This window comes from Tinamus guttatus, unplaced genomic scaffold (assembly GCF_059628265.1).
Source record: "Tinamus guttatus ecotype Peru unplaced genomic scaffold, ASM5962826v1 Tinamus_guttatus_pri_ptg000208l, whole genome shotgun sequence".
NCBI classification, from domain to species: domain Eukaryota; kingdom Metazoa; phylum Chordata; class Aves; order Tinamiformes; family Tinamidae; genus Tinamus; species Tinamus guttatus.
The window spans coordinates 8,270,855-8,297,072 of NW_028288742.1; the positions used below are offsets into that span (position 1 = coordinate 8,270,855).

The window sequence follows — 26,218 nt, forward strand, 5'->3', positions numbered from 1 at the left end:
ACTGTGGGTTTTTGGTTTGGTATTGTCTGATCCGAGCTGCGAAAGCCCTTTGGGGTTCATCCTTTCTGTATGAAGGGTGCCAAGCAGTGGTTGGCTCATAATAAATGAAGTGGGTGGTTTGAAGTTTTATTGTTTTCAATTCTATCTTCTTGCAAGATGTTTTTTCCCTTTGAAATACTCGTGGAATCTGTTATTGATATGGAAACTTAAGCTCTTTTGGTTATGGATTTATAATTTTAAGGAGTATTTAGTTCCCTTCTTTAGAGTAATTATTCCCCACTCTGTATCTGGTAGCAGCAGACATGAACGCACAAGACAGTTTGCTGCAGTATTTCAGAAGCCTTTTTTTTTTTTTTTTTTTTTTTTTTTTTTAGGAATCCCAGGTTTCATGGAGCTTAGATGTGACTTCACGAGGGATTTTCCCCCACTTTAGAGGGAGTGCTCCTACTCTTTCTTCCTTTGAAAGAACACAAAGGAGCCCTCAGAGCACACAGGGTAGCCTAAAAGCAGGAGCAATAGGTGGGCAATAGGAGACTGGAGAAACTATGTGGGACTGGGAGAGATTGGAGCAAATGTTTGGTGGTGAAGTGATACCTGACGTGCATAGAACAACGCTTGGCCAGTACATCTAAGCTTGAGAAAGAGACTTTCTCTGAAGTCTTTAGTGCTTCAGTTGACTGCTTCTGCTCCTGCTAATGCTTTAGAGAAGTTTGTTGTGGTCAACATGTTCAGTCAAAGTTTCGTTTTAATTCACTATTTAAAATTTGCCTGGACAAGGCCCTCAACAATCTCTTTTGACTTTCAAATTAGCCCTGCAGGTCTCTTCCACTCTGAACTGTGCTTCTACAAAAGCTATATGGCCCTGTAAAGAAAGGGGGTAACAGGGAGGCTCTGTGCAATCCACTGTCTCCTGTGTTGTTTCTTTGAGACCAGCTCCTTGAAATAAGCTTTAGCAGAAGCTGTTCTTTGGTCCTCTCCCAGTGCCTGGAACTCATGTTCACTCGTGGTCTGAGTGACTGCATCACTTCCTTAGCTCAGGAGACTGGCTGGTGAGACAGTCTGAAATGTGGCATTTCTCAGATGAATTCTCTGAAAATAGACTTGCTTTCAGTTAGCAGTGGAAATCTCAAGATACTGGTAACTCACAGTGGGAGGATGTTGCCCTTTGCAAACCGCTGCATTCTTTCAGCTGGATGTTTGGAAACTGCCAGCAACTGTGGAGTTAACTTGCCTTTTTCCCACCAGTGTCTGTTCTTTTTTTGTTACCAGAATGACTTCATGCTCAGATGTTTGGGATGATTTGTTAGCTTAATGCTGACATCGGGTCATTCCAGTATCTCTAGTCTAGGTATTGAAGACAGGCACATGGCTTCAGATGTTGCTCTGTTATAAATAGAAGTACCTTTTAGACCAGCAAATTCAGAGACTCTGGCCTATAACAAACACAGAGTATAATGGGAACCAGCAAAATGCAGCAGGAGTGTCACTAATGCAGCCTATGCACGTGTTTCCTGATGAGTCATATATTTGGGTCTTTTCAGTCTGAAAGAGCTGTTTGAATAGTGGCACCTGTCTGAAGTGTGCTGAAGTCTGAAAGAATAGCCCCATATTTGGGCAACATGGTTTGCCTGGTGTAAAATGAAGCATAAAACACTATCTGTTTCCATCTGTATCTTTTAATGCAGAGAAGGTGCTCTGGCTTTGAGATTCACGTAAGAAACCATCGTATTGCCTTATAAGTCCACATAGTGAATTTGGGCTTGCTTTCTCATCTCACATCAGTATAATTTGTCGAAGTTGACCTGTAGTTCTGCACATATATCAGCACGCATGAGAATACAATTTGGCTATTCTGTATGACTTACCATTAAGTTCCTGCAATTGTGTCTTTATTTTTTTTTTCTTGGTATTTTTTCTACTACAGCAAGTATTCCAAAGTGGTTACTTTGAGATATAGTATGAAAAGCTTGATGATGTGAGAGACTTTTCTTAAAAATCTTTTTTTTTTTCCCCCAGAATTACTCTTGTAGTAGTTTAAAGGATCAACTTAGCATCAAGGATAAAAGGAAAAACAAGTTAAAGCTACAAGCAGAATTTAGCTGATATACCATTACTCTATCATGGAACAATGGGAGAAACTATATTATAGCAGATGTTGAAGGAGATAAAGAATGAATTTTTCCAAAAACTTTTGGAAAAAGTTTTTTGGAAAAACTGTCTTTTTTTTTTCTCTCTCTCTCTCTTTCTCTCCTGTGCTACCATGCTAACAATTATAGATTTGTTTATTTATTGTGGGAAAGGAGATTATTTTGGGTCAGGGCCTTGAAGTTATATATTTATTTATTTCTAATCAAGAAAAGTATTCTTCCCTCCCCACCCCACCATGGGAACAGCATGAAACAGCTGCCTCCCCCACTCTTTTGTTCCCACTGCTGAAGGTATAAATTCCATAAATTTGCCATGGTATTTGTTATAGAGGTTCTGAGTTTGTAGGTTTTGGATGTCCAGCTTGAACTTTCTGCCATTTTCAGATGTCCTCCTGCTTCCCCAATTGAAGTTCATAGTTAACAGTTCTCAACAATCAGGCAGAGAGTGCTCTTGGGTTTATACAGTGATAGTTGGAAAATTGTCATTATAATGTTTAATACTGTGTTTCTCATTTGGCTTGCCTTCTGTGGGAGTCTGGGGGAGAGTTTAGTGGGAGCAGATTTGACCCTGCAGGGGAGAAGATAAACCCACCACCATTAAAAAGCAAAACAAAAATGTATCTAGCTGTTAACCTATGAAGATGACGTATTTTACTGTACTTAAAAACAAAAATGAGAATGAGCAATCTGATTCCAGTGTATGGGAAGTACATGTAAATGCTGATTTTGCAATGTAATTGCTGCCACTGGATTATGTTCTGTCCTTGTCTGTCCTCTTGTAAAATTCTGGGTCTCTGCAATCCAAGTATGAGTCAGTGCTCTTGATGCTCTGCAGTAATAATGTACTGCAGACTTTGTACAGTGCAGTTCTCACCATTCAGATTAGTCTCAGGTGGACAAGCAAGAATGAAGAATATGTAAGTAACTAGCATGTTTCTCTGGTGAGTGAGAAGCAGATTTGATACAGATGAGGGCTCTTACTCTCCTCTGCATTTTGACTTTTACTGAGTACTCAAGCTAGTAAGTTTTGCCTTATCTAACATCTCTCTAATTACCCAGAGCATCAGATGGTTTGGCTGAGGAGACAAATAGAAAATACGTAGTAACTCTCACCATTCAGTTGTCATCTCTCTTAGCAGGTGGCCCAAAGAAAAGGAGAACTAGAGAAAGGATATCAATGGGAAAAGACAAAACATGTTGTCCACGGTGTGTGGACAATGAAGAGAAACCCCCTACACGTTGGCATTAATAAACTGTGTGCGCTTCCAGAAAATATGTCCTAGGTAGCTGTGCTAGCTCTAGGACAGAAAGATAAACTTCCAGTGCAGGCATGCGACAGATGGGAGGTCTGCTTATGCAGGCTGGCTGGCCTCCTCCTGTGGCTTCTCAGTAAGCTGCCAAAAGAATGCCAAGAGAATGAGAAAGGGAACTGAAGGAGAATTCTTTCTCACAGTCCAAATGACATAAATACCAGCAGGGTAGGTGTATAGTTGAAAACAGGGCTGTTGGAATGGGAACAAGGTAAGTTGAAAGCAGCAAGCTGGAGGGGAGAGGAAAAAATCCAGATCTCTATCCACAGCATGTTGGCTCTGCGACAGGGCAGTAATCTAAACAGGGGCACTGCTTGAATTCAAACACGCGATAGTTTGACATAGCACAGAGTCAAAGTGGTGGAGCAAAACAGAACTGGGATGTTAATGAAACAATAAGATATTTCTCACTATTACTATTTCTTAGGGTACGTTGAGATGGTGGCAGGTTGTTGTCTTCATCTGCTGCAGAATACTGACACCTGACCTCAACTTGCTGTAAGTTTGGGTAGACTGGGCTGTGCTCCAGGAAGACAATGTCAGTTCCTAGCCTAGCTCTCCCTGTCCCTCAAGAGCAATCTATACATAAAATATTTCATGTCTTCTCCTGAGGACCCTGTGAGAAGAGTGAACATAAGTCGTCTTCATATTAGGGCTCTCCACAATGGACTCCTCCACCTCCAAAATAAGTGAATGGAATGGGGTGAAGGAAGCTAGCTCTTAAGAATTTCTTCACTGAATTTGTAGGGAACATATGGATTACTTTATTTAGCAATTGCTTAAATTATATATTTCACTGCACGATATTAGTAGATTTATTTGGGAATTGTTAAAAGTTGAGCATATGAGAGGTTTTAAACATATATACAAAGTTCAGCTAATAGAAAAGAAAGATCTTTAGGCAGCAATACAATCCAGAGACTGTATCCAACAAGAGGCCAAATTCCATGACAAAGGTGAAACTTTCAGTAGAGAAAACAACATGAAATACTGGTAGACTTCAGCTTGGCAGGCAAGCTTTGTCCTGAAAACGGAAGGAACTCGTTAACTGAGACCAGTAAACACAGAGTGATGTCCTCTAGTTCACTACGCTGTTTCCATAAATAAATGCCTTGTGGTGGTGGGATCCCCATCCTATAGCACAACTGAATATGTTTGTACAGGGACAAACACGCTTGCACGCTCTATAAATAATGAGAGGAGGCTGATGCAGGCAGTCCTGCCAGCAAGTTTACAGCTGTTTGTGTTGATGAGGATAGTAAAGAGCCAACAGAAGAGGAAAATGAATGGAACATAAGGGAGTTCTTTAAAAATTTTCCGTGCAGCCTTGCTATAAATTAAAGCTCCTTAGAGCAGGATTCTCTTCAGTAATCTATAGAGAGTCTTGTGCCAGGCACAGTTATTGTAAAACTTAATCTTGTTTTAAATACTGCAATTATGCAGTTTATTTAAATTAATGTTTAAGATTTCTGAGCTTGCTATTTTTCAGGAAAAAAATAATTAACCCTTGTCTTTGGCTCATAAGAATGCACCAACAACCTTTCTACCTGCCTGATGTGGTGTTCCTGTCCGTGTTCAGTGTGGAAGTCTGTGTTGCATCCTTGTGTGTGTGTGTGCCTGCACACAGGAGCTGACATCTTCTGAGAGAAGCAGAAGGATCCTCCTCTCCATTAGGCTGATACCCGTTAGAACTAGTCAATGACATGTTATTTAGAGTGTTACATCAATGCTAGATGAGGTCAGAAATGGGGTGTCATGTATTTAAATTTTAAAACCTCTGGAGTGGCTTCATTTTTGGGTACTTGTGAAGGGGAAAACATGATGAGTATAATAAGCTGTTCAAAATAAAGCATAGTTTTAACTTTATTGGAAAGTTTCCAGCATATGGTAGGGTAAACTATCTTTTAAAAACAGCTGGTAATCCATTTCAATTTCTGAAGGCCAGTGAATTTAGCAGCATTGATGGTTCTTTCAGAATTATGAAAAGATCTCTAAGAGAGAATCCTTATCCTTCATTAATGAATTCCTTTTTCATTTCTATGGTTTTAGAATCTATCACATCTTGTGGCAGCGAGCTCTACGATTGATCTGACATTTCGTAGTATGAATAATATTTTGAGACCTTTGATTCTTCTTTTTAAAGACTTGTTAGTAACCAGCATCAGAACTCATTACTAGTCCAGTTGTGTTACTGGACTAGGTTACTGCTCTGTGTTACAGACAAGACTTAAAAAAAAAAAAAAAAAAAAAAAAAAAGAAAAAAAAAGACACTACCAACAAAAAACAACCAAACCAACCTCTTCGCCCCCGTGGTCTACTCAATAAAATATGCCTGTGTTGTAATCCAGTGAACTGGAAACATGGATGGTTATAACTGACCTTTCTGAGAGGGAATTCGGCCTACCCAGTTGCGTGCTCCATCTGGTAATAAATGAGTATTCCCTTTTAATAAGTTATACAGTAGACTGCTCTTGTGGCAAAAGGATTATTATCAGCACATCAGTAGTTTAGTTCCAGGGAGGAAAGTAATGTTTGTTTTTCTCACTTTGGATAAATTGTGCTTAAAAGACTTGGATGTAACTCCCTTCCCAAAATCCTGAGAGTATTTGTGTAAATCCTAGTCATACAGTCTGAAAAAAAGAGCCGTGACTGCATCTCTCTAATGAATGGTTCAGTCCTGTGGTCTGTCCCGTTTCAAAATTAGCATCTCTTGGGACTGGGTTGACTTTTTGGAGTTGTAAGCTGTCTGAAAACTTGAATGTATTACAGCTCCACTTCTGAATTAGTATTTCAACCCACCGCCGATCAAACAAGTTTGGGGGCTTTAATGAAAGTGCTTTTCATTTATGCAACTTCATCCTCTCTGTACTGAGATACAGCCAGTAAGACGAGGAGTGTTTTAATGAAAAAAGTAAATGTTTCTTTGAAAGCTGGACTTGTCCTTAAAGTAAACTTCAGGGGAATTCAGTCATGGAAAGAAAGGGGGAATGGCTATTTGGATGAGAGTACAGGTTGTGTGATTTCAGTGTGGATTGATTCTTGGCTAGGTGACGGGCTTCCTGTGCGACCGGGAGCTGAGTAATTGTCTGCATCCCGTTTTCCCTGTCTCTGCTGATCTCACTAAAAGAGAGGCTGAAAAAGCTAATTCATGAATTTCTTTAGGGACATTTGTCACTTTAGAGTGCAAGGTATTACTGGATTGTAGCATATTCAGCGTTAATAACAGATGTTACAGTAAGATGAGTCTTTCAAAAGCATCTGAAGCGAGGAGAGAATGTGGGAAATATCCCAATATTCCCAGCGATGTGGGAAATAAAAAGCAAAATAAGTCATAGCCATTTTTGCCTGCAGAGCAAACAAAAAGCCCACCTTGTTTATAGTGGCTAGAATGCTCACGTGGACAGCAAGGTTCATGTCTCTAGCTCTGAACCAGATGAAGCATGGACTTGAGTCTCAATCCAACACACTTCAGATGAAAGTTTTACCAACTAAATTGTTGTTCTGAAGAGTGTGGGAGGTCTTCATCCAGAAACAGAGACTCTTTCTCCAGCAAAGCTTTCACCTCAAAAGTCAGCTAACAGTTAAAGTTTCAGTGAGCTGTCGTTTTCTGAAAATCATTGCTTCATTAGAAATTCACCCCTATTTGTAATAAGAGTCCCAATTCTCATTGCATTTTAATAGAACTTATGAAACAGGGACTTTCCCACTATGCCAAATAATACATTCCATCTTTTTTTCTTACAACGTGTTTCTTGCAATGACTTGAGCTGCAAGGTTTGTATTTGCCAGACCCTATATGATGATGTTGAAACTTCACACTATGTAAAATAACGCAACTTTGAGGTCTGCATGAACTTTAAGGTGAATTTTGCAGACAAATTCAATTCTTTTTGACCTAAGTATAAATTTGAACACAGTCTCCTCACAGGATATATTGAACAAGCTAGATTAGGTATTTATATTTCAATAGCCTTATTTCATTTTCTTCAGCTGCTTTGGATTTAATTTTCAGCTAAGATGAAGAGCAACACAAGAATTAAAATGGTTTCTGTTGTCCGGATTTTAATCCCAAATTTTGGGACATCCAATATTTGGCTCATCTGCCATTCATTCTGATCACTGCAAAACAATAGGTTCAGCTGTCTGCAGTTCTGAAGAGATCAACCTCAAAAAGGAAGTCATGTTTCCAGTGAGTAGATGTCATCCCTATAGTATTCACCCTTGTCATACACTGTCCATAACATATGCTGTATATTTAATACATCTTTTAAAGAAGGAAATGTTATTTAAATTTGCCTGTGGGAAGGCTTCATCAACCCTGTTCCTTTATTGCAACAGCTTGTGCTGGTAGCAGCAAAGTGCATGTAATGGTTGGGCACCCAGAAAGGCCAAGCTCCCATTGGTCCCTAAGAGATGGGTTTTGTTAACTCCACATAAAAAGAGCCCAAAAGAAATCATAGTGGAAATATAAAGTGTCTGGATTCAGTATCAGATGTGTGTTCCTAACCTGTTTCTAACACGGCCAATGATTTCCTAGGTCAGTTTTAATTGCTGTGTTGCCATGTCTCTCTATTTTACCATATGCAAGAAGCCTTGTAAAGTTATAAATTTAATGGGTACATTTGCTGATGTTTTATCATGATCAGGCTTTAAGGACATGTTCTTAGAAGACTGCTTGACATTGTTTGAGTTCTATTTGGTGTACTGTAAAATAGCAGTTTATCATCACTGGAAATTGAAATCAGCACAAAAGAACTTTTTCAGGCTGTGCTCAACCTGTCTTGAAAAAAAACACTGATCAGATGCACAGGGTTTTTCACTTTCATGGTCCACTCAGCCACAAATATCTAGCATTTTTACATGGCTTCCTTAACTTCAGGGCTTGGTGCTTCTTTGTAGAAAGTGTCTTGATAAAGAAAATGATATGTAGTTTCTGATTCTGTGTGTGAAGATAGCAGTCTTTGCACTGCAAATGTTTGTCCCACCAGAATGGCAGGTACTGAGGGTCTGCATTCCTTAGACAACAGCTTGCCCAGGGGGTCAAGTCTCCCAGTATTCTCTAAAAGATTTTCAGGATCAACAGTGAAGTCACACAATATATTGTTTTATTTCATTTCTTTTTGATTGTTTCAAATTGTCCAAATATATGTTGTACTCCATCAAGTCCTATTTTACACAGTCATAAGTCCCCCTTTCCACCAAGGGATGGAGCATGTCCAAATTAGTGTCAAAGCCTATATAATACCTTGGCTACATTGCAGACTTGTATGATATTAGAATCCTGTTTTCACAGCAGTTACATAGTTCTTACTACAGTGAAGATTGATATGGCTCCTTATAAAATCCGCAAGCTGACGTCTGTTTTTTAATGTAATATTTACACTATTCAAGGAGCTAAGAGAAGGATTTGCTTTAATATACTCCTTCAGCTGATGTTTTGCTTCATACAGATGGGTAATTGTTTCCAGCTCTTGCTGCCTTTGTGGTTTTGGGTATTAGGATTTTTTTTCTTCCTTCTTTTTATGTCTCCAGGGGCAAGGAAAGGGTTTTGTCGTCGTCGTCATCATCGCCGTCATCAGTTTGCCTGCAGTTTTCTGTGGGGGTCTTCTTTGAGAATCAAATCCCGAAGGTCTCTTTCTTTAAAAGACAAACAGAAAAAAAGTATCTTGTCACCACCCCACAAAAAAATGAGAATTGCATTTCATTTTTGTGTGATCTTCCCTGGTCCGAGAGGGAACGTGGTACAACAATTTCTTACCATGGGGAACAATTACATAATTTTGACAACAAAATATTTTCTCTGATGGCTCTGATGGTACTACTCTACAGAGCAGAAGAAATTCTACTGCAAATTTGTGTCTTCTGAAAAAAAAAAAAAAAAAAAAAAAAAAAAAAAAAAAGTTGACCAGGTGACTGGCTGTAAATAACTTTGTGTCACTTAATGTTTAGAGGGATTTCAATAAAAATCTATGTTTTCATCTTCAGTAAAAGTATTTTTTTTACAAAAGTTGTTTTTCTGAAACTTCAAAATAAAGTGTCCAGTTTTAAGTATACAATCATATATGATCCAAGGAAGCACAGCAAGCATTGACAGCTATAAAATTCTGGTCTGAGCAAGGAGTTTGGAGAGCCATTGAAGTTAGATAGACCTTTTTGCCTTTATGTTAGGTCATTTGCATCTTGGCCAAAAGAGATTCAGATAGGGAGGGTTGTGTAGAGGAACATAAGATAAAACTTTTTAACTTCACCGCTAACGAGATTTGCCAAACCAACCCAATACATGAATCAGAGTCATCTCAGTCTTGATTCTGACTGAACGAGGTGAAATTTCTAACCACTTGAGTAGAATGGAAGTCCTGATGGTTAATACAACTGTCTTGATAGTCTTTGGCTTGCATGCCTAAAGTAGACATCTAGAGAAATTAATTATGGTATTCCAGTATTTATGCCTTTTTTTTTTTTCCTGAAGAATTTTAGGGAGAAAGAATACTGTAGTTTATTTGGAGAAGAATGGATACGATCAGTCCTTAATTTGTCTATATTTGTTTCTTTATTTGGAGGTCAGAATGCTGGCGAAGAAGGTGTAGGGCACGTGTATTCCACGGTCTGACAGTATTCTTGTAACTTGTACTTTGCAAACAATTATATCTGTCATATGCACTTTTATAATTTATGCAGGGAAAGCTTCTCTAAGGGCATATCGGGACACCTTGAACTTCAGATTGGTGGCTTATGCTGGTTCACCTTTAAAATCATCCTGCAGAATGACCCTTTTTCTTTTTTTTTTTCTTTTTTTCTTTTTTTCTTTTTTCTTTTTTTCTTTTTTTCTTTTTTTCTTTTTTTCTTTTTTCTTTTTTTCTTTTTTTCTTTTTTTCTTTTTTTCTTTTTTTCTTTTTTCTTTTTTCTTTTTTTCTTTTTTTCTTTTTTTCTTTTTTTCTTTTTTTCTTTTTCCTTTTTTTCTTTTTCCTTTTTTTCTTTTTTTTTAAAACTATCTTTAGATTGGCTCCCCCCACTCTATTGTCCTCTTTGAGATTGATAAGATTATCTTTTAAATATAATGCTGCATTTCTTGATTGATATTTCCCTCAGCAAGGTCATATTTTGACTTTGGCATAGGAATTTAAAGTCTACTCAATACTACAGTCAGCACTGTCATTGTTGCTATGATTTCTACAGGAAAGACAGGCATTGAAAGATAGCCCATCGATAACATGTGATGTGGAAGTTCTGCTCAGCTCTTGGTAGAGAGTTCTGCACTTCTGGTGTACTGGTTGGCATGGATTTGGGTTCAGCAGATCACTGCTAATTGCTACCAGGAAAAGGAGAAAAAAAAAAAAAAAAGCAGAATTCTTGCTTTGTTCAAGAAAAGTCACCTTGTTCTTAAATGTGCCATTTCTTGCCATAAGGTGGTGGGTGCATAGCAATTCTGGATAAAATTGGTATCTCTTTGCACTTTGATAGGATATGCCTGTACTGCAGGCTTTGCTGGACAGGGTCAGAGCTCTTTGGTTGTTGTCGTGGATGGAGATGTTCCTTTACTTCACATGTTAAAAAAGTCCAACTGAATGAGGAGAGGGAAAGGAAATATCTAAATCCTAATACTGCTTTTGTGTTTAATTCTAAATATGAAGATTTTAATTTGTATAGAATTGTTGCTATGTGAGCTGGGACGTAGCCTCAAAGACACTTGACAGATAGCAACAGATTTTCTGACCATGATTCAGCAGGAGCATGTAGAGTTATTTCTCATATATTAGCAGTTTTGGAATGGCGCAAGTTCTCTTACAGAATAACACATTTAATATTTTTCTGTGCAGCCTCTACAGAAAAGCTTTTCTAGTATGAGTAAACACTCATACGCAGACAGTTAGATCCATACAGTGTTTGTCCATCTTTGAACAGAATGTTGGGATGTCAGTTGGTTCAATCAAGTGCTAAGAGTATCTTCAATTGAGCCTTGGTAGGAGTTACCAAGTTATCTTATAATGGGAGATAAGGATCCTAGAAACTGATCTGTATTTTGGCGATGACTTCGATATCTACCTATAAATAAATACCCCAGACATGGAATCGGAAGAGTTGGTTCCTGAGTGTAGGTAGGTCTTTTGTGGAAAGTTGAGCTTGGCTTTTGGATGAAACCTTCAGTTAAACAATTTGGGAGGTAGGGATGGAAGGATTAATACAGCTCCTCCAATAATTGAGAGGATGCTGTTCCATTCTTATGGGTATTCTGAGGCTGTGCTTAAGTTTTGTGGTTTATCACATCACAGATGAAACAATCTTTTGGCTTCTTTTCAGATTCCTTGAATCATTTTTTTCTCCACTGCAAATGTTGAGCCTTTGGTAAATCTTACCACCACTTGAGTGCTAGAGTGAGGAAAGATAATTTCTAAGTTCTCTCCATATAAAACTATAAAACGTAAACATGTTGTCTGTAAATGGACTGTCCTGCTACTTGGAAATGTAGTCACTGTGTTGAAGGGGCTGAGGTTTGTCACTAAGACACCAAAGATAATTCTGTCACCATTTCATTTTATAATTCTGGGTCCGATAGCCTCCAAAAACAGCTTCAAAAATGTTGTCATAGATGCCACAAGTCTGCCTGTATTATAAAAAAAAAAAAAAAAAAAAAACTTGGAAAAGATAACGCAATAAAGAATAATGCAGTGAAGAATCCCAGATGCTTTCACAGAGGAACTCTATCCTGAAAGGCTTTTTGTGTAACCTTGTTTAACTTTTTTTGTTTCAGGAACAAGAGGATCCTAATAAGCTTGCTACCAGCTGGCCAGATTACTACATTGACCGCATCAACTCTATGGCAGCAGTAAGTTACCTCTCCTGCACATCAGGGAAGATTTTCTACTACAGAGAACTGTTTTCTTAGGAAGAAGTCCCTGAAGGAGAGGAATGTTAGGCCAAGTATTCGACTCATTTAAAATTGGCCTTGTGAAAAGAGGATGCGTATGTGTATTAAGAAAGCCCTGTTCTAATGAAGAATGGATTAGATAACAGCATAGGCATTTTTCATTTTTTATTTCTGTGATTCAGAACATTGAAGGCAATCAAATTAGATTCTGGAGTGAAAACTCAGAGCTGGAATAATGAGATGTGATGCCATCTCTATATTTTGGATTTTGAAAGTCAGCAATTGTTCTGTACTAAAGTATGTACTCGCTTGCTCTCCCTCCCTCCTTCCTGCTGTTCTCTTTTTCAATCATATTTAAAGATAGTTCTGAAAAAAATCTCTAAAATAATTTACATGTTTGCTGCAAAGCCTATCTTGGATTTCGGACCTGATCTTTAGATCTCTGTTCTTCGTACAGAACCTGAAAAGAAAATTTTTAAAAAAGTTTCTTGGAAATGAAATAATTTGTTTCTTCAGGAGGAGTTTATGCAGTCTGTAAGTGAGGATATATATTGCTACATGAAATTGCTGGGTGGTGTAGAGTGAGCAGTCAGGCAAGTCCCCTCTTTGCCCTTCAGGATAGAGATATCTGAGAAAACAGAAAAGCAGCCAGTGGAAAGATAGGGAAGGTTTGTTTTGCTGGGTATTTTAAAATTGATTTCTGTGTAATCTGGATAATAACACTGAGGTTAGTTTAGGAGAACAATTAAAGAAAAAGTAGGTGTTTACGTAAGATATCCACTTATATAAGAGCAGATAAACAGAGAAGCATAAGGCTTCAACACCTCAAACATCAGGCTCAAGTCAACCAGATTTTTTAGGACAGATTCCTTTAATTGTCCTTGTTCGCTGGTTGTGCACTGGTTTCTTTGAAACATCCAGTAGAGCTGGTGACCTGCAGAAGGCCATAGCTACCTGCATATAGTGTGCACTAGTCTGTTTTGATATGGTAAATATTAGGTTTTGAATTTCTGATTTTATAGACAAGTTTTGCCTCCAGTAATTTATATGCAATATCTACTAAGGATTTTTGGCAGTTATGCAGAAGTAATGACAGAATTCAGTTCCTAGTATTTTAGGTAATACATCTTGCTTCTTTACTTATCCTTTTATGTTTTGTTTCTGAAACTTCTTTTATATCATGGTTATGAGCTGAAAAATAATTTTGTAAATTAGATGCAATTATATGATTATTAATAATGCCTCAATAGGTGCTTGAAGTATCAACATTTATGTATTTTTCGTGGTGAAATATGTCTTGTTTAATAAGAAAAACAAGATTTTGCAAGCCATTATAATTCAGTGTAAGAGGATAAAAGAAGAGCTGTTATCTATTAAGTCATGCATAAGCAAAATGACTAGTGCCAGTTCCTTCATGCCAGTTTTTCTTGTGACAGAGTGGAGAAAGTGGAGAAAGAATATGGGCTGATTTTGAGAAAAGAGCTTTGTGACTGCAAAGCACTGTGCTTTGATTTACTGACTAAACAAATTCATTTTAGCAGATCCACTAACAAAAAATACATATGGAACCTCCCAATCTCAGCAACTCAAATACTGCTGGAAGGATTTGATCCAAGGCCTCTTCAACCTACCGAAAGATTTCCCCTTGATTTCAGTGTCTTTTGAATTTGTTTTAAATTGATTCTGATGTAAATCTGAAGTGAATATGTAAATGCCAGTGTTATAAACCTGGAGCAGATCCGTGGAATGAGACCATATTTTAGCCTATACTTCTAATTTTAAACATATTTTACGTGAGCCAATAAACAGCAGCTCTGGTAATGTTGTTTATATGCCTCAGCACTGAATGATTGATAGCCTTTTCTGTCACTTTGAGCCTCATAATTTACTGTCATCGTTGAGGAATTAAAAAATATAAGTTGGTTAAAATCCCTGCTCCATATTTACTGCATAAATACTCCAGGTTTAGGCAGGTGAAACTTAGTTTACTTGATTTCACAGGAATTTTATCAGTGAAAAAAGTAACTCAGCTGTAGTACACTTTAAAAGTAATGCTCTCTTCATCATTTTTCGACTACTGAGATTCTTAATTTGCAAATAGTTCTTTTAGATACCCTTATAATTTCTCTCCCAAATAAAATGGTGTGGGATTTATATATTTATTCTTATTCCAAATAGACTTTACTCATAAGTGGTGAAAGAAAAACAGGTTTCATGTTGTTTTCTAATTTTGTCTACTCAAGTTACAGCCTGCATCTCTTTGGCACTATCAGGATTTACAAAATTTTAATTAGAATTAGTTTAAGAAGCGTTAAATTTGAGATGATAACAATAATTATAAAGCTCCTGCTTTAAGTACTTTTTACTTATGCTTTAAGTGCCTTTATTTTTTTTTCTTTTTTTAGAATGAAACTTAATTGTTACATCTCCTGGGAATTAATTGCATAAAATAATTCTTCTATGTGGATCTTTCATAACTTCTTCTATAGCCTTTAGCTTAATTATGATGTTCTGTTTTGCATATGAGCTGGGCAAAGAAGTTCTCCCTACCCACTTCCGCAATGCAAATGGCACCCTTATCCCTCTGATATCATTAATTGTGTTCTAGGATTTCAGCAGGCCAAGGCCACTGTGCTCAGGGATCATTTTCCGAGATCCTCTGCAGTGTTACCCATCGTATCTGTCTTGCACAGATTATGCTCGAGAGCAATGTGGTGACTTCTGATGTGTTTGACGTTCTCTACTTGTAACCTTAGACCACTATGTTAGGAAGCACTCTCACAGTAGACTTGAGGTCACAGATTCCTACTCCAATTCAAAAAGCTCTGCACTGTAGGCACAGTTCTGTTCCCACAGTTGTTTCTGTTACTAGGACTTTCTACATTCTAATAGTTTTTAGTCCTAATTCTCACAAGAGTGTGTCAGTAAAATTCTCTTTACTAAACTGGAATGCACAGTTCCTTTGGAGGGAACATCACATCCTTCAGCCTAACTGAAAGGAAGATCAGTTATTAGAGTGCCTAACTGAAAGGAAGATCAGTTATTAGAGTGCCTTCTAAATCAGTTCCTTTAAGAGATGGCTGCTGATTGTGTGTCTGAATTTCAAATGCTCTCTTTTTCATGTAAATACTTTAAAGGAGTATTATCCACATAAGTCACAGGAGATGCAAAAATAGTTCTTTGTCAAATCTCAATTTTAATTTATTTATGGACTAAAAGTAATTTCAGTAGTGATAATACTTTGGTAGCTATGATTATAGATAAAATGTAGAGACAGAGCTTGGAGTATAAGAATAAATCAGAATGCCCAGGTTGCTTTTTCACTATTTATTTTCATTTCTGTGAGACTGGCAAGTGAAACTAAATTGATCATAAAGTTTATTCTGCTGCTAGCCATTTCCCTTTCTGCTCATAGGCAGAAATGTTATTGCTTTTAGCTTCCCAGTATTTTAGCAGAATGGCTAGCCATTAGGATAAGGTGTGGGAGTTTGTTTCTTTAGTTGGACTAAGATATCGCTGTTTAAATTGAGCCAAGATTTAAAAAATCATCTCTTGGACTGCATGAAGTTTTACACATACAGTTCACATGAATTACTTTTGACACATTTGTAAGCATTTTACGTTGACAAGTCAGGTAACTAGATGTCATGCTCACAGGTTATACACTTAAGGTTGGAAAACATTAAATATGTAAAATATGCTTGTGATAAAAAGCCTGCTGGTCTTTATGTTTACTGTTTTTTTAAGAACTGAATAAGGAACTGTCAGTGTTCTGCTGCTGCTTAGGGTGTTTAGTTGGCAGATATTTGCTAGTTGCGTCCTTAGTGGAGCACAATTTTGTCCCAAAGTGCAAGTAGTAGTTCAGGAAAGCAATTCATCAGTCAACCACCTTTATGAAATCCACCCTCAGTTCCCTCCTCTCTGTCTCCCTAGGACAATTATGTTTTCTGTAACTCTTGCAGTGAAAGCTATTTCATGTAATGCAAACGTGTGACCAATCTGTGTTTAGAGACTGCATGAGGATTTTTGTTTCTGGCCATGCACAGGAGTGAGAAATGAAGGGGTCTTGGCTGGCTGCAGCTTTAGAAAAGGGGTTTTCTATAATCACCCTCTGTTGTAAAGGCAGGATTATTTGTATTTGTTTCATTTGGAAAAGGGCCTTTTTCACTCTCAACGAAATACTGTTGAGCACCTTCCTGCCATCCATTTGCTTTCCCCCCACAATGGCTCCAAGGAGAAATTAAGCCTTTGTAGGAATGGGAGTCTTTCAAAGGAGCATTTATGGGCCAAAGGAAAGATAACCAGATGGGCTGTCACCCAAGAAAATACAAATCAAGCCCCAGATCACACCCCAGGACTCTGCCATTGAGATTCCATAATGCCTGTTCAGGATTTCTGTTTATTTTTCAAAGAGGGGGATCATATATGGCTTGGCTTAAGCATTTCAATTTATGTTTCTGGCTGTCGGGGGATGCTGGCAAAAGATAAAACATCATCAGCTCATTTTCCATCAGTAGCGCTCTGTCATTTCATTAGGGCAGGAAATAGCTAGCTCCGTTACTGAGTGAATTTGACTTTAGCATGGATCAGAGAGAGGACCCCTAGAGTTAAACACATCCCCTCATGCCAGCTGTTCAGCATAAGACAGCAACGGCGTGTAGCCAAATGACCACCCTAGGATCTGACATGTGTTGGCACCACATGGTTTGCAAATGCAAGCAACATGGGAACATTTCCAAGGGAAGTGAGGTATTGGAGTTGGGGGGAGTGGGTGATTAAAGGAAGCTCTAGTGAGAGTAAGGATTTCTTTGGTGCTTGCTAAACAGTAAAATAAAGACTTGAATATTTTGCTGCAGTGGAACATAATTGTGGGTACTCAGATTCCACCACAGAGAGGTATAGTGTAGGAACATTGCTAGATGATATTGGTTTAATCAGAGTATTCATTTGAGAAGGAGTTTGAGTCAAAAGCTGCTTTCCAAAGATGACTTAGTGATATTCCCCAGAAGTCCTGCCAGTGAGATATTTATCCTCTCTCTTCTACAATTAAAGAGGCAAAGAAGACATGGCTACAACATTCCAGTGTTGGACTGGACTTCTTAAAAAGCTGAGCACTGAGGCTATGAGCCTGAAGTGCACATGCAGTGAGCATTGAAGAAGTTGTGATGGAGCTGTGTGTAGATTTGCAGTCCTGATTTTCTAATATTTCACATTTTTTAACGGCATTATCTGATTTTTGAGAAAATCATTTTTCTTTGTAGCCTACTCATCAAGTCTTACCCTCATTCACAACGGTCCTTAGCATCTTAAGTTCCAGCTGATTTCAAGGTCTAGTTATCTCAGACTGCATACCAGGGAGGGAAAGGAGGAGGTAGATTCCAGTAAGAAAATATGTGAAAATATAAGCCCCAGACTCTGTGTTTCTTAATTTGCTTGTTGATAGACAATGACAGGGATTTTATTATGCTCAAACATTTTGTAGTAAAATGTTTCTAATTAGCAAAGGAAAGTGTGAAGGGAGAATTAGAATCTTAGATCGGATGATATAACTGTAGTGGAAGAAATCAGTCAAGCCTCCAGGTTCATACAGTGTTCTTCGGGGTGCTTCAAGGCTATCTAGTCCCCTGAGGAAAAAGCTTATATGCTTTGAAACCTGACACACAAGCCTCTCTTATTTCTTCCCTTTTTTTAATTTTTCTTTTAAACTTCCAGCAATTCTAATAAAAGATACTACCTCTCCATACATGCCAACTTTGCCTCATGTATCTGTTGATCCTCACACCAGATTGCTGTTGCAAATTAGACATTATTTTCTCAGGGCATCCTGGCAAGTCTGATTTTAGGGAGGGTGTAATCTGAGAACCTGAGTTTATCCAATGTGGCAGGGCAATGCGCTGCTGCCAGTCCACATGAGTGGCCTCGTCTGGATTCAATTTTGTAGATTAGGCTTTGCCTTCCAGTAGAGAGATCAGCAGGTACCTCTGCATGGATAGATGGGATAGTTGTTCATGATTTCTATACTGTCTGTTAACTTTTAGGAAGCTTGAGCTTATGTAACTGTATTTTGTTTTTCTGAACAGATGCAGACTTTATATGCTTTTGATGAAGAAGAAACAGAAATGAAAAATAAAATAGTTGAAGACTTGAAGACAGCTCTGCGGACTCAGCCCATGAGGTAATGCTGTCCATCTTTCATCACGATTTACTTCTTCCCCATGGTCAGATGTGACAGGGCAAAGAGTGGCAAAGATAGAAACCTCATTGTCTCAGCATACCCAACGCAAACCTTCTCTGATGGACAGTCCACAGAGGCTTGCAGACTCTGTTCTGAACCTGTCTACTTGGGACACACACACACACACACACAAATGCTGAAGCATAAAGCTTCAGGAAAATAAAAGACAAAGTCTGTTGTGAGAAGCCTTCAAAGGTTTATGCAAACACAGGTGATGTCTCTGGAGATCAGCCCTTTAGGTCTCATAGCCCCTTGAACCTCCCAAGGAATTTGATTAGTTATGGGCAAAATATCAGCCTTAGTGCTGAACTTTGAATTCAGGCCTTCCCTTATCTTCAGTAATGTGAAATGTTTGATACAGAGCAGCTAATCCATCTGACATCACCTAGTTTGGCATTATTCCTGCTTTATGTGTAACTGTGATATAGAGAAATGTTAAGAAAGCATTTGTTTTCTTAACAAATGTTAAGAAACACTTCATTGTGTACTACGTCTTTGAAGGTAAGGTCATCTTTGTTTTTCTGGGAACAATGCTTTGAACAATGCAAACCACCTAGCATAGAAACCTTTTGCATTTGACACTTAAGAGAGCAGCTTACAGAAATCATACCCATAGGTGATACAGTTTCAGGAAATGCACAGTCAAAAAGATTCTGTATGTCTTTATATTAAGCCTGAAGTAGGTAAATGTGTTTGCATCCACACCATGATGAAGTCATAGCTTCAGAGGACTTCAGTAATGCTCAATCATGTATGTTTTCTGAAAGGAGGTAAAAATTAAGCATAAAATTACCTCAAAAGCTTCTTGTCTTTGCTAAGTGCTTTAGCTAACTGCTGAGTTGCTCAACTTTCCCCTTCATGGTGTTTTAGTGAGTTTCTTCTTGACAAGAATAAAAAAATGGGCTTGATAAAGGTAAAAAACTTTCAGTGTTCAGTGGACTTGCACCAGATCAATCTTAATTGTAAGGACTAAAATGCCAGGCAGAAGCCACTGGGGCCAGTCCTTTAAATGGATATCCTTTTGTGGAAGGATGCTTTCTGAAAAAACTAGCAAGTGTGTATGTGTGTGTCTAGTTTCCTCAGTAGTATCAAATATTAGTATCCATAAAAGGTAACATGCAGTCCTTGCTTCTATTAATTTCATTTACTACAGGGACTGGATTCTTTGCAATTTCAACAGAATGCAATTGCTTACCTCTCTCTACTCTGAGAATCTTTCACTCAAAGCTACTGAAAAGAAATGGGGCACAATAAGAAAGCACTTGGAGAAGAAGTCCTGGTTTGCAAAGGTGCTCACTTCTGACAGTCAAGCCTCCTCTACAGTTCAAAGACAAATGTGAGGCAGACTGGGGGTGCTCTAGGAAGCTAAAGCTCCTTTCTACAACCAGCAAGCAAATATAAAGGCCACCGTCATGGTCCCTCCCTTCATGTGCAGTGGTTTAGTGGATGTTGAGGTACTATGTGAACTCTAACTGATAAATGAATAAGAAAGACAAAAGGTAGTTGCTGAGGTGGAAGCAAGTCTCTAGCTTGCAGATGAACCTGTGCTAACATTTAGTTACTATCTGACCTCATTTGATATAACCTACTGTTCTCTGTGGTAATAAATTTGTAGTTGGACCTTTATTGTAGGGGGCAGAATGTTCTCTTTGAGCTCACACATGTAAATGTAGTTCTGCAGCTCAGTAGATTACTCCACTTTAGCAGAGCTTTCAGTATTGACTGCGTGCAGCTTCAGCACATCAGCTTGAACGTCTATGCTTTGCCTTCCATCGTAATGGTCTGAAGAGAGCACACAGCCATTTCTGAAGCTCTGCTGAACGATAATGATTCATAAGGCTGTAGTTGCTTTAGCATGTGGGTAGGGTGGTGCTTTTAATATGGCACTGAAGAAAGAGTGACCTATATTGAGAAGTTGCCGGAGGAAACAAATGACAGTTTGATCCTGCCTGTCACTGTCCTAAAGCAGAGAACACAGTAAAATGCAACCAGTCTTTCTATTAGGACAGAAGCTAAGCAAACTGCCAACTCCCAACTCTCACACAGGTTTTAGGCCAAAGGCCTGCACTGCTGACATATAAGGTAGCAGCTCATTTGTATTAATGTGGAACTCATTTGGTCCTTTTTCTGTGAAAGTGATAGCTTTCTCGTATCCTTGAGCATAGCCAAGGCAGCAAGGCACTGCTGCTGTGTCTAGCTGAAGGATATCTTTGTGGCCACCACTGGTTGTCCTACTCTCATTTTCAATAGGACAGCCTGGCCTCCTCATTGGGAACAAGCCAAAAGAGGGAAAGAGGAGAAAGAAATGTCTTTAGCCAAAGTTTGCTGATCAGACCTTCTTACTTCTGCTGGGTCCCCTTGACAACAGGCTGTTGCTTCATCTGTTTATAATAATCCTAACAAGCTTTCAGTACAAGCATCTATGAGCTGCCTCATAAAGTGTTCTCTTCTAAATCGTTGGCGATAGTTTAGGGGCTTTTTTTTTTTTTAAATAGTTAAGCCAAGCCAAATTTTGAGTTAAGTCCTGTGTCTCAACTAATTTCCAGCGACTCAATTCGTTAGCTGCCAAATGGGCTGCATGCCAATGCCTGATCAGCAAGCCAATTTCTTCTTGATGGAAAGGTTGCAGTAGAGGGGCCCTCAGCTCCATCAAATTCCTCTCCTAAGCAGTACTATACCCAGGCCTTCAAAATACTAGTCTTCATAGTATTGAATTTGGACATCAAGTCCCATTTTCCTTGCTGCTTCTGTTCATCAGGCATCTGATGAAAATAGAGAGTGAAAATCTAAATCCATGTAGGGTGGGCTGACTGGAATCATTCTGTGATGATAGGGCGTATAGGGACTCTGACAGCTTCCTAATAGGTACCTCCTCTTGAATGATTTTGTCCAAGGAATCAAAAGGAGAAGAATGCACATTTCTCTGCATTTTTATTATACTGAAGAACTCTGTTTCTTTTACTGGAAAATGAAGATTAATAATACCAAGTTGTGCCTCTATTCCAACCCACAATTTCTAACAGCAGCACAACTGAAGCAGACCTTCCCAAAATCACGTTCTTTTCTCCTCTGGAGGAAAGGTGATAACAGAAAACATGGAAGCATCTCTGGGCAACTATCTAGGTCACTCTGAACAAGTGCATTTTGTTCTAATATTTAGAAACTGCCCTCAAATAATGAAGCCAGGTTATGTCCCAGCATGCAGGCACAAACTCAGCCTTAAAGAACAGAAAAAAACCACACATCTGCATCTAGTAAGGAAACAGATTTTCTTTCAGGTTTGTAAAAACTTATGGCTATAAACAAGTGTGATGACAAACTGTTGGACAGAAGCAGTGAGAGGAGAGCTTTTCTTTTGGTATTTCAGTGCCCAAAAATGGAGGTTCAGAAGTGCAGTGAAAGTAAAAACTAACAAGCGACAGGAAAAAAAAGAAAATTCTGGAACCACAGAAAAGTCCTTCTGCCTTAATTCTTGAAGAGTAGACAAAAGGACCTTCTTCAGTGTGCATCAATTAAACCATCGACACTAATTCCCTGTACTGCCTGCTTTTGTCCTTCTGTTTTACCCAGATTTATCTTCCATTACTTTTGTTTGGTTTAGTCTTCTTGCATACTAGTGCATGCGAGAGATGATCATTTGCTTGCTGGTACGTACCCAGCAAGCAAAATTCAATATGCTGCAATTTTCAGCAGTGATGTTGCAAAGTGCAACATTAGCCATTTTAGGGTGGGAACATCTTGGCCTCTGCACACCCACAGCATATGATCCTTCTGTCTTTCCTGAGCTGTGTTATTTTGCACAGAGAGGCTGTCCCCTACTATATTTGTAGTCCATCAATGGGCCATTACTTCTTAAGCTCCATCTATATTTGAATGAAAGGTTTGTTTTTAGAGCTAACTACTGCGTTTTGACTAGTGTTCACTGAAACTTGAAAGAAGAAAGGTATCCTGTTTTTTAATGTGTGCTAAACTGGTCAAGTGAGAGTCTGAGGTAAGGTTAGGCTTTAATTTGCTTGTTTAGCACCTTTTAAAGCATGCCCTGCTTTATTTACTCTTGGATTTTTGAACGTATTAGTCAGAATGCCTTGGCAAATATGCCTAACTTTACACCTTTCAAGCTAGAACAAATCCTTACTTTGCAATATACGGGGCATATAGGATGACAATCGTAAATGCATATACTGTGAGGAAAAAGGTACTTAATAATGTATGAGTTGGGCTTTTGTTTGTACATATATGTGTATGTCTATAAGTGAGCGCATGCACACAGATTTTCACATAGAGACGCATAAACACCAAACAGTGCGGGGATTATAACTCAGCTAAACTCCTACTTCTGTCTCCCTTCTTTACAGATATTTACACAGACATAAGCTACCCATGACCACGCCAAACAGATCCTCATCCTGAGGGTTTTTTTTTCAGCCCGGAAATTGCAATTGCCAGTTTTCTCATTATCTCCCTTTCACATGATTTCTGACTTTTCTGAACAATAGGGAAATAAGCATTTGGGAAAAGGAAGGTGAAAAATTACCATTTCATTCGTGCTTCTGATGTCAGCTTAAATGAGAAGGTTCTCGGTTTTGCTTCTGATTGAGTAGTGCAGCTTGCTGTTTGCTCTTTGGGCTAGGAAGAGTACAGGAAAATCCCGACATTGTTTTAAGTTATGTCATTAATCAAGGTCTGTAACGCATACCACTTTCCTGTGGTATTTTCCTGCCTTATTTTCGAAATGATCTCATCCAAACAGTCCTAGAAGAATTGCTTTGCCAGGGGATTTATTAAGAAATTGTACTTAATTGGGACAATGTGACTTTGGTGCCTTTCACTTTTTTTTTTTTTTTCATGTGGTCATCACAGCAGGGCCAAATATATAGAAGTTATAGTGCCTTGTATGTCTTGTCACAGAAACAGATGAGGCATCTAGAATTAGGTTTTAGAAACCCTTTGTTCAAGTGTTTCTTTGGGGAGTTTGTGTCGTCTTTGTCTACAGAAAGACATTTTAAGCCTTGTCTCAGCCCTGGAACTGACAGCAACAGCAAAATATTTGCCTAAAAAAATGGGTAAGGGTTGAATATTACAAGGGATATTGAAAGAACAGTTGGGACATAGGATGGGGGAGGAGGAGGAGGAGGAAGGAGGATTTAAGCTGGCCCTTCCAGAATGGCAACTCAGCTCTTCAGGACTAGACTTAGAGAAGTGCTTAGAAGTCATTGGCATCACAGTGTTTGGTAACAAACTGAATTTTGCCTTTACTTGTTCCCAATTAATCCTTAGCCCTAACATTCAGAGCAGAAAGTCTTTTCAGCCATGAATGCACTTGTTTCATTCGTCTTTGGCAGCCACATACATTACAGAAACCATACTAACTTTTAATCTTTATATAAGCAGTTAAAATAACAAACTGCTTTGAGTGACCTACTAAATTCCTGGTTCGTGATGTGTGATCCCACTCCCTAGCCTGGATGCAGAGGGGCTTTCACTCTGATTGTTTGTTAAGGTAGACAAAATGATGTGTCCAAAGAATGTGCAATCAAACCTGTGTGAAACTTGGCAGGTTGTCTTAGCAGGGTCCAAGTCAACCTTACTTTCATTCTTGGTGTGCGCATGTTCCTGTGTGTGCTTGCCCGTACTCTGATATTCACTTTGAAATTCAGTTTTGAACAAAACCCAAACCTCAAAGTGAAACATGGTTGAAAGCACCGGGCTTTGCCATGTTTCTGGTCAAACTGCTGGCCCAAGTAATCTAAAAGTTGGCGAATCTGTCTGTGCAGTGAGCCTAACTTTCAGGTAGGCCCTGAACTTTCCCGTGTGCTGTAAGTTATAAAAAAAACTGACTGCCATACGTATGACAAGACCGTATTATCCAGAAGATCTATAAAAATGGCCCAGGTTTGTTTTGCTGGTGTAGAGACATGAGCAGAGAATGCTGACCTGTAGAGAGTCTTTCAGTATCATGCTTCCTTTAGTGGTGCATATTAGGGTCATCTTCTCACTTATTATGAGCAGATAACGGAGAGACAGCACATTGGAGAGTATCCAAGAGGAAGAAAGTATCCAGTAGACTGCTGGAAAACTGGAAGATAGAAACTTTTGGTAATCATAATTTGTTATGGAGGTGACAGTTGTCAACAATGTTTTCATTTGTTTGGAGTTTCTACATTATGGTGCTTAGAGCATGGCTGTGACCATATTATTGTGCTATGAGTTTTGGTAGATTGAAAATTTGAATGAAATTAATGTGGTCTTGTGTTCAGGCATTCTAAAGAGGTGCCTGAACAGCCTCTGCTAGAGGAAGCAGGAGGGTAAACAGTGTAGTCTAGAGAAAGGATTTGCCTCTTATCATCTCTTTGAATCCTCTAGGAAGCCTGAATGGAACTTTGCTGGAATCACTAGTTTGAACTCCAGCAACTCTTATTGATTTGTCTAGTATCATCCATCTTTTTTTTTTTTTAATAATGGTTTTGAACAAAACTTTAAATTGCTCCAATAGACAATCTCCTTTATTATTTCCATCCCCAGTGGAACTCTTCATCTAAAAAAGGCAAATTTATGTGGTTCTGTAGTTAGGATAGAGTAGGGTAGAAACAGAAAACTAGTGTTTCCAATACTGAAAAGAAATTTGTCCTAGTGCAGATTTAGTGTTTGCTCTGTCATTTGGTAATTGATTAATTCTACATTTCCTTAATTTATGATATTTTTACCATATGTTTGCTACTGCATGGCTGACAGGGGGCCTAATCCATCCTTCAGTTTCAAAAAGAAAAAGAGCCAAGGCAATTCTAGGAGCTTTGTCTTAAGCAATATAATATGCTTCTATACATATATTGTGAAATCAAGGTATGAAATCTACACAGTAGAACTGAGGGAATATGCAAGAATCAGTTCAATCTTGAAAATGCATTACCCACTGGGGTGGACCACAGCAGATGTTAGGTGATGCCTGCCACATGGAACGCAGGGATAAGATAGCAGGGCCATAGGGCAGTATAATGCAATCCTGAAAATGTATGATACACCAGTATTAGCTAGTCCTTTTGGCATTTTTTTTCTTCGTTTTAATACCCTGGAATTAGACTGCGATCCTTAGGTGAAAAACTACTTAGTTATTATAGATGCAGGCCTATATTTGAAGTAATATGCCCATGGTCTGTTTTCTTCAATTGTTTTCCAGGTTTGTGACCAGGTTTATTGAGCTAGATGGCCTGAGCTGTTTGCTGAATTTCCTGAAGAGCATGGACTATGAGACCTCAGAGAGCCGTATTCACACATCCGTTATAGGGTGTATCAAGGCACTGATGAACAACTCCCAAGGACGGGCTCACGTCCTAGCTCATCCGGAGAGTATCAACATCATCTCCCAGAGCTTACGAACCGAGAACATCAAGACCAAGATTGCAGTGCTGGAGATCCTGGGGGCTGTCTGCTTGGTACCAGATGGGCACAAGAAGGTCTTGCAAGCAATGCTTCACTACCAAGTCTATGCTGCAGAAAGGACAAGATTCCAGGTACAGGCAGCATACTTTGCCAAAAATATTCAGCAAGATGCATCTCTTCAGAGAATGATTTTTATAGTACATTTATTGCAACATTGCTAGGCAGTAAAATGGCTTTTTTTTTCCTTTAGATTTAGAATGGAATACTTCCTCAGATAGCTTAT

General features: G+C 38.6%; 1 protein-coding gene across 4 annotated transcripts in view; it reads left to right on the top strand.

The window, feature by feature from the left end:
- Positions 1 to 26,218, top strand: part of DAAM2 (dishevelled associated activator of morphogenesis 2) — a 188,469-nt gene that overhangs the window by 102,549 nt on the left and 59,702 nt on the right. For all 4 annotated transcript variants that reach the window (XM_088524250.1, XM_088524251.1, XM_088524249.1 and 1 more), the window contains 3 exons: positions 12,207 to 12,281; positions 18,404 to 18,498; positions 25,733 to 26,066. In XM_088524250.1, the coding sequence (XP_088380376.1) occupies positions 12,207 to 12,281; positions 18,404 to 18,498; positions 25,733 to 26,066 (504 nt within the window). The remainder of the gene's footprint in view (positions 1 to 12,206; positions 12,282 to 18,403; positions 18,499 to 25,732; positions 26,067 to 26,218) is intronic.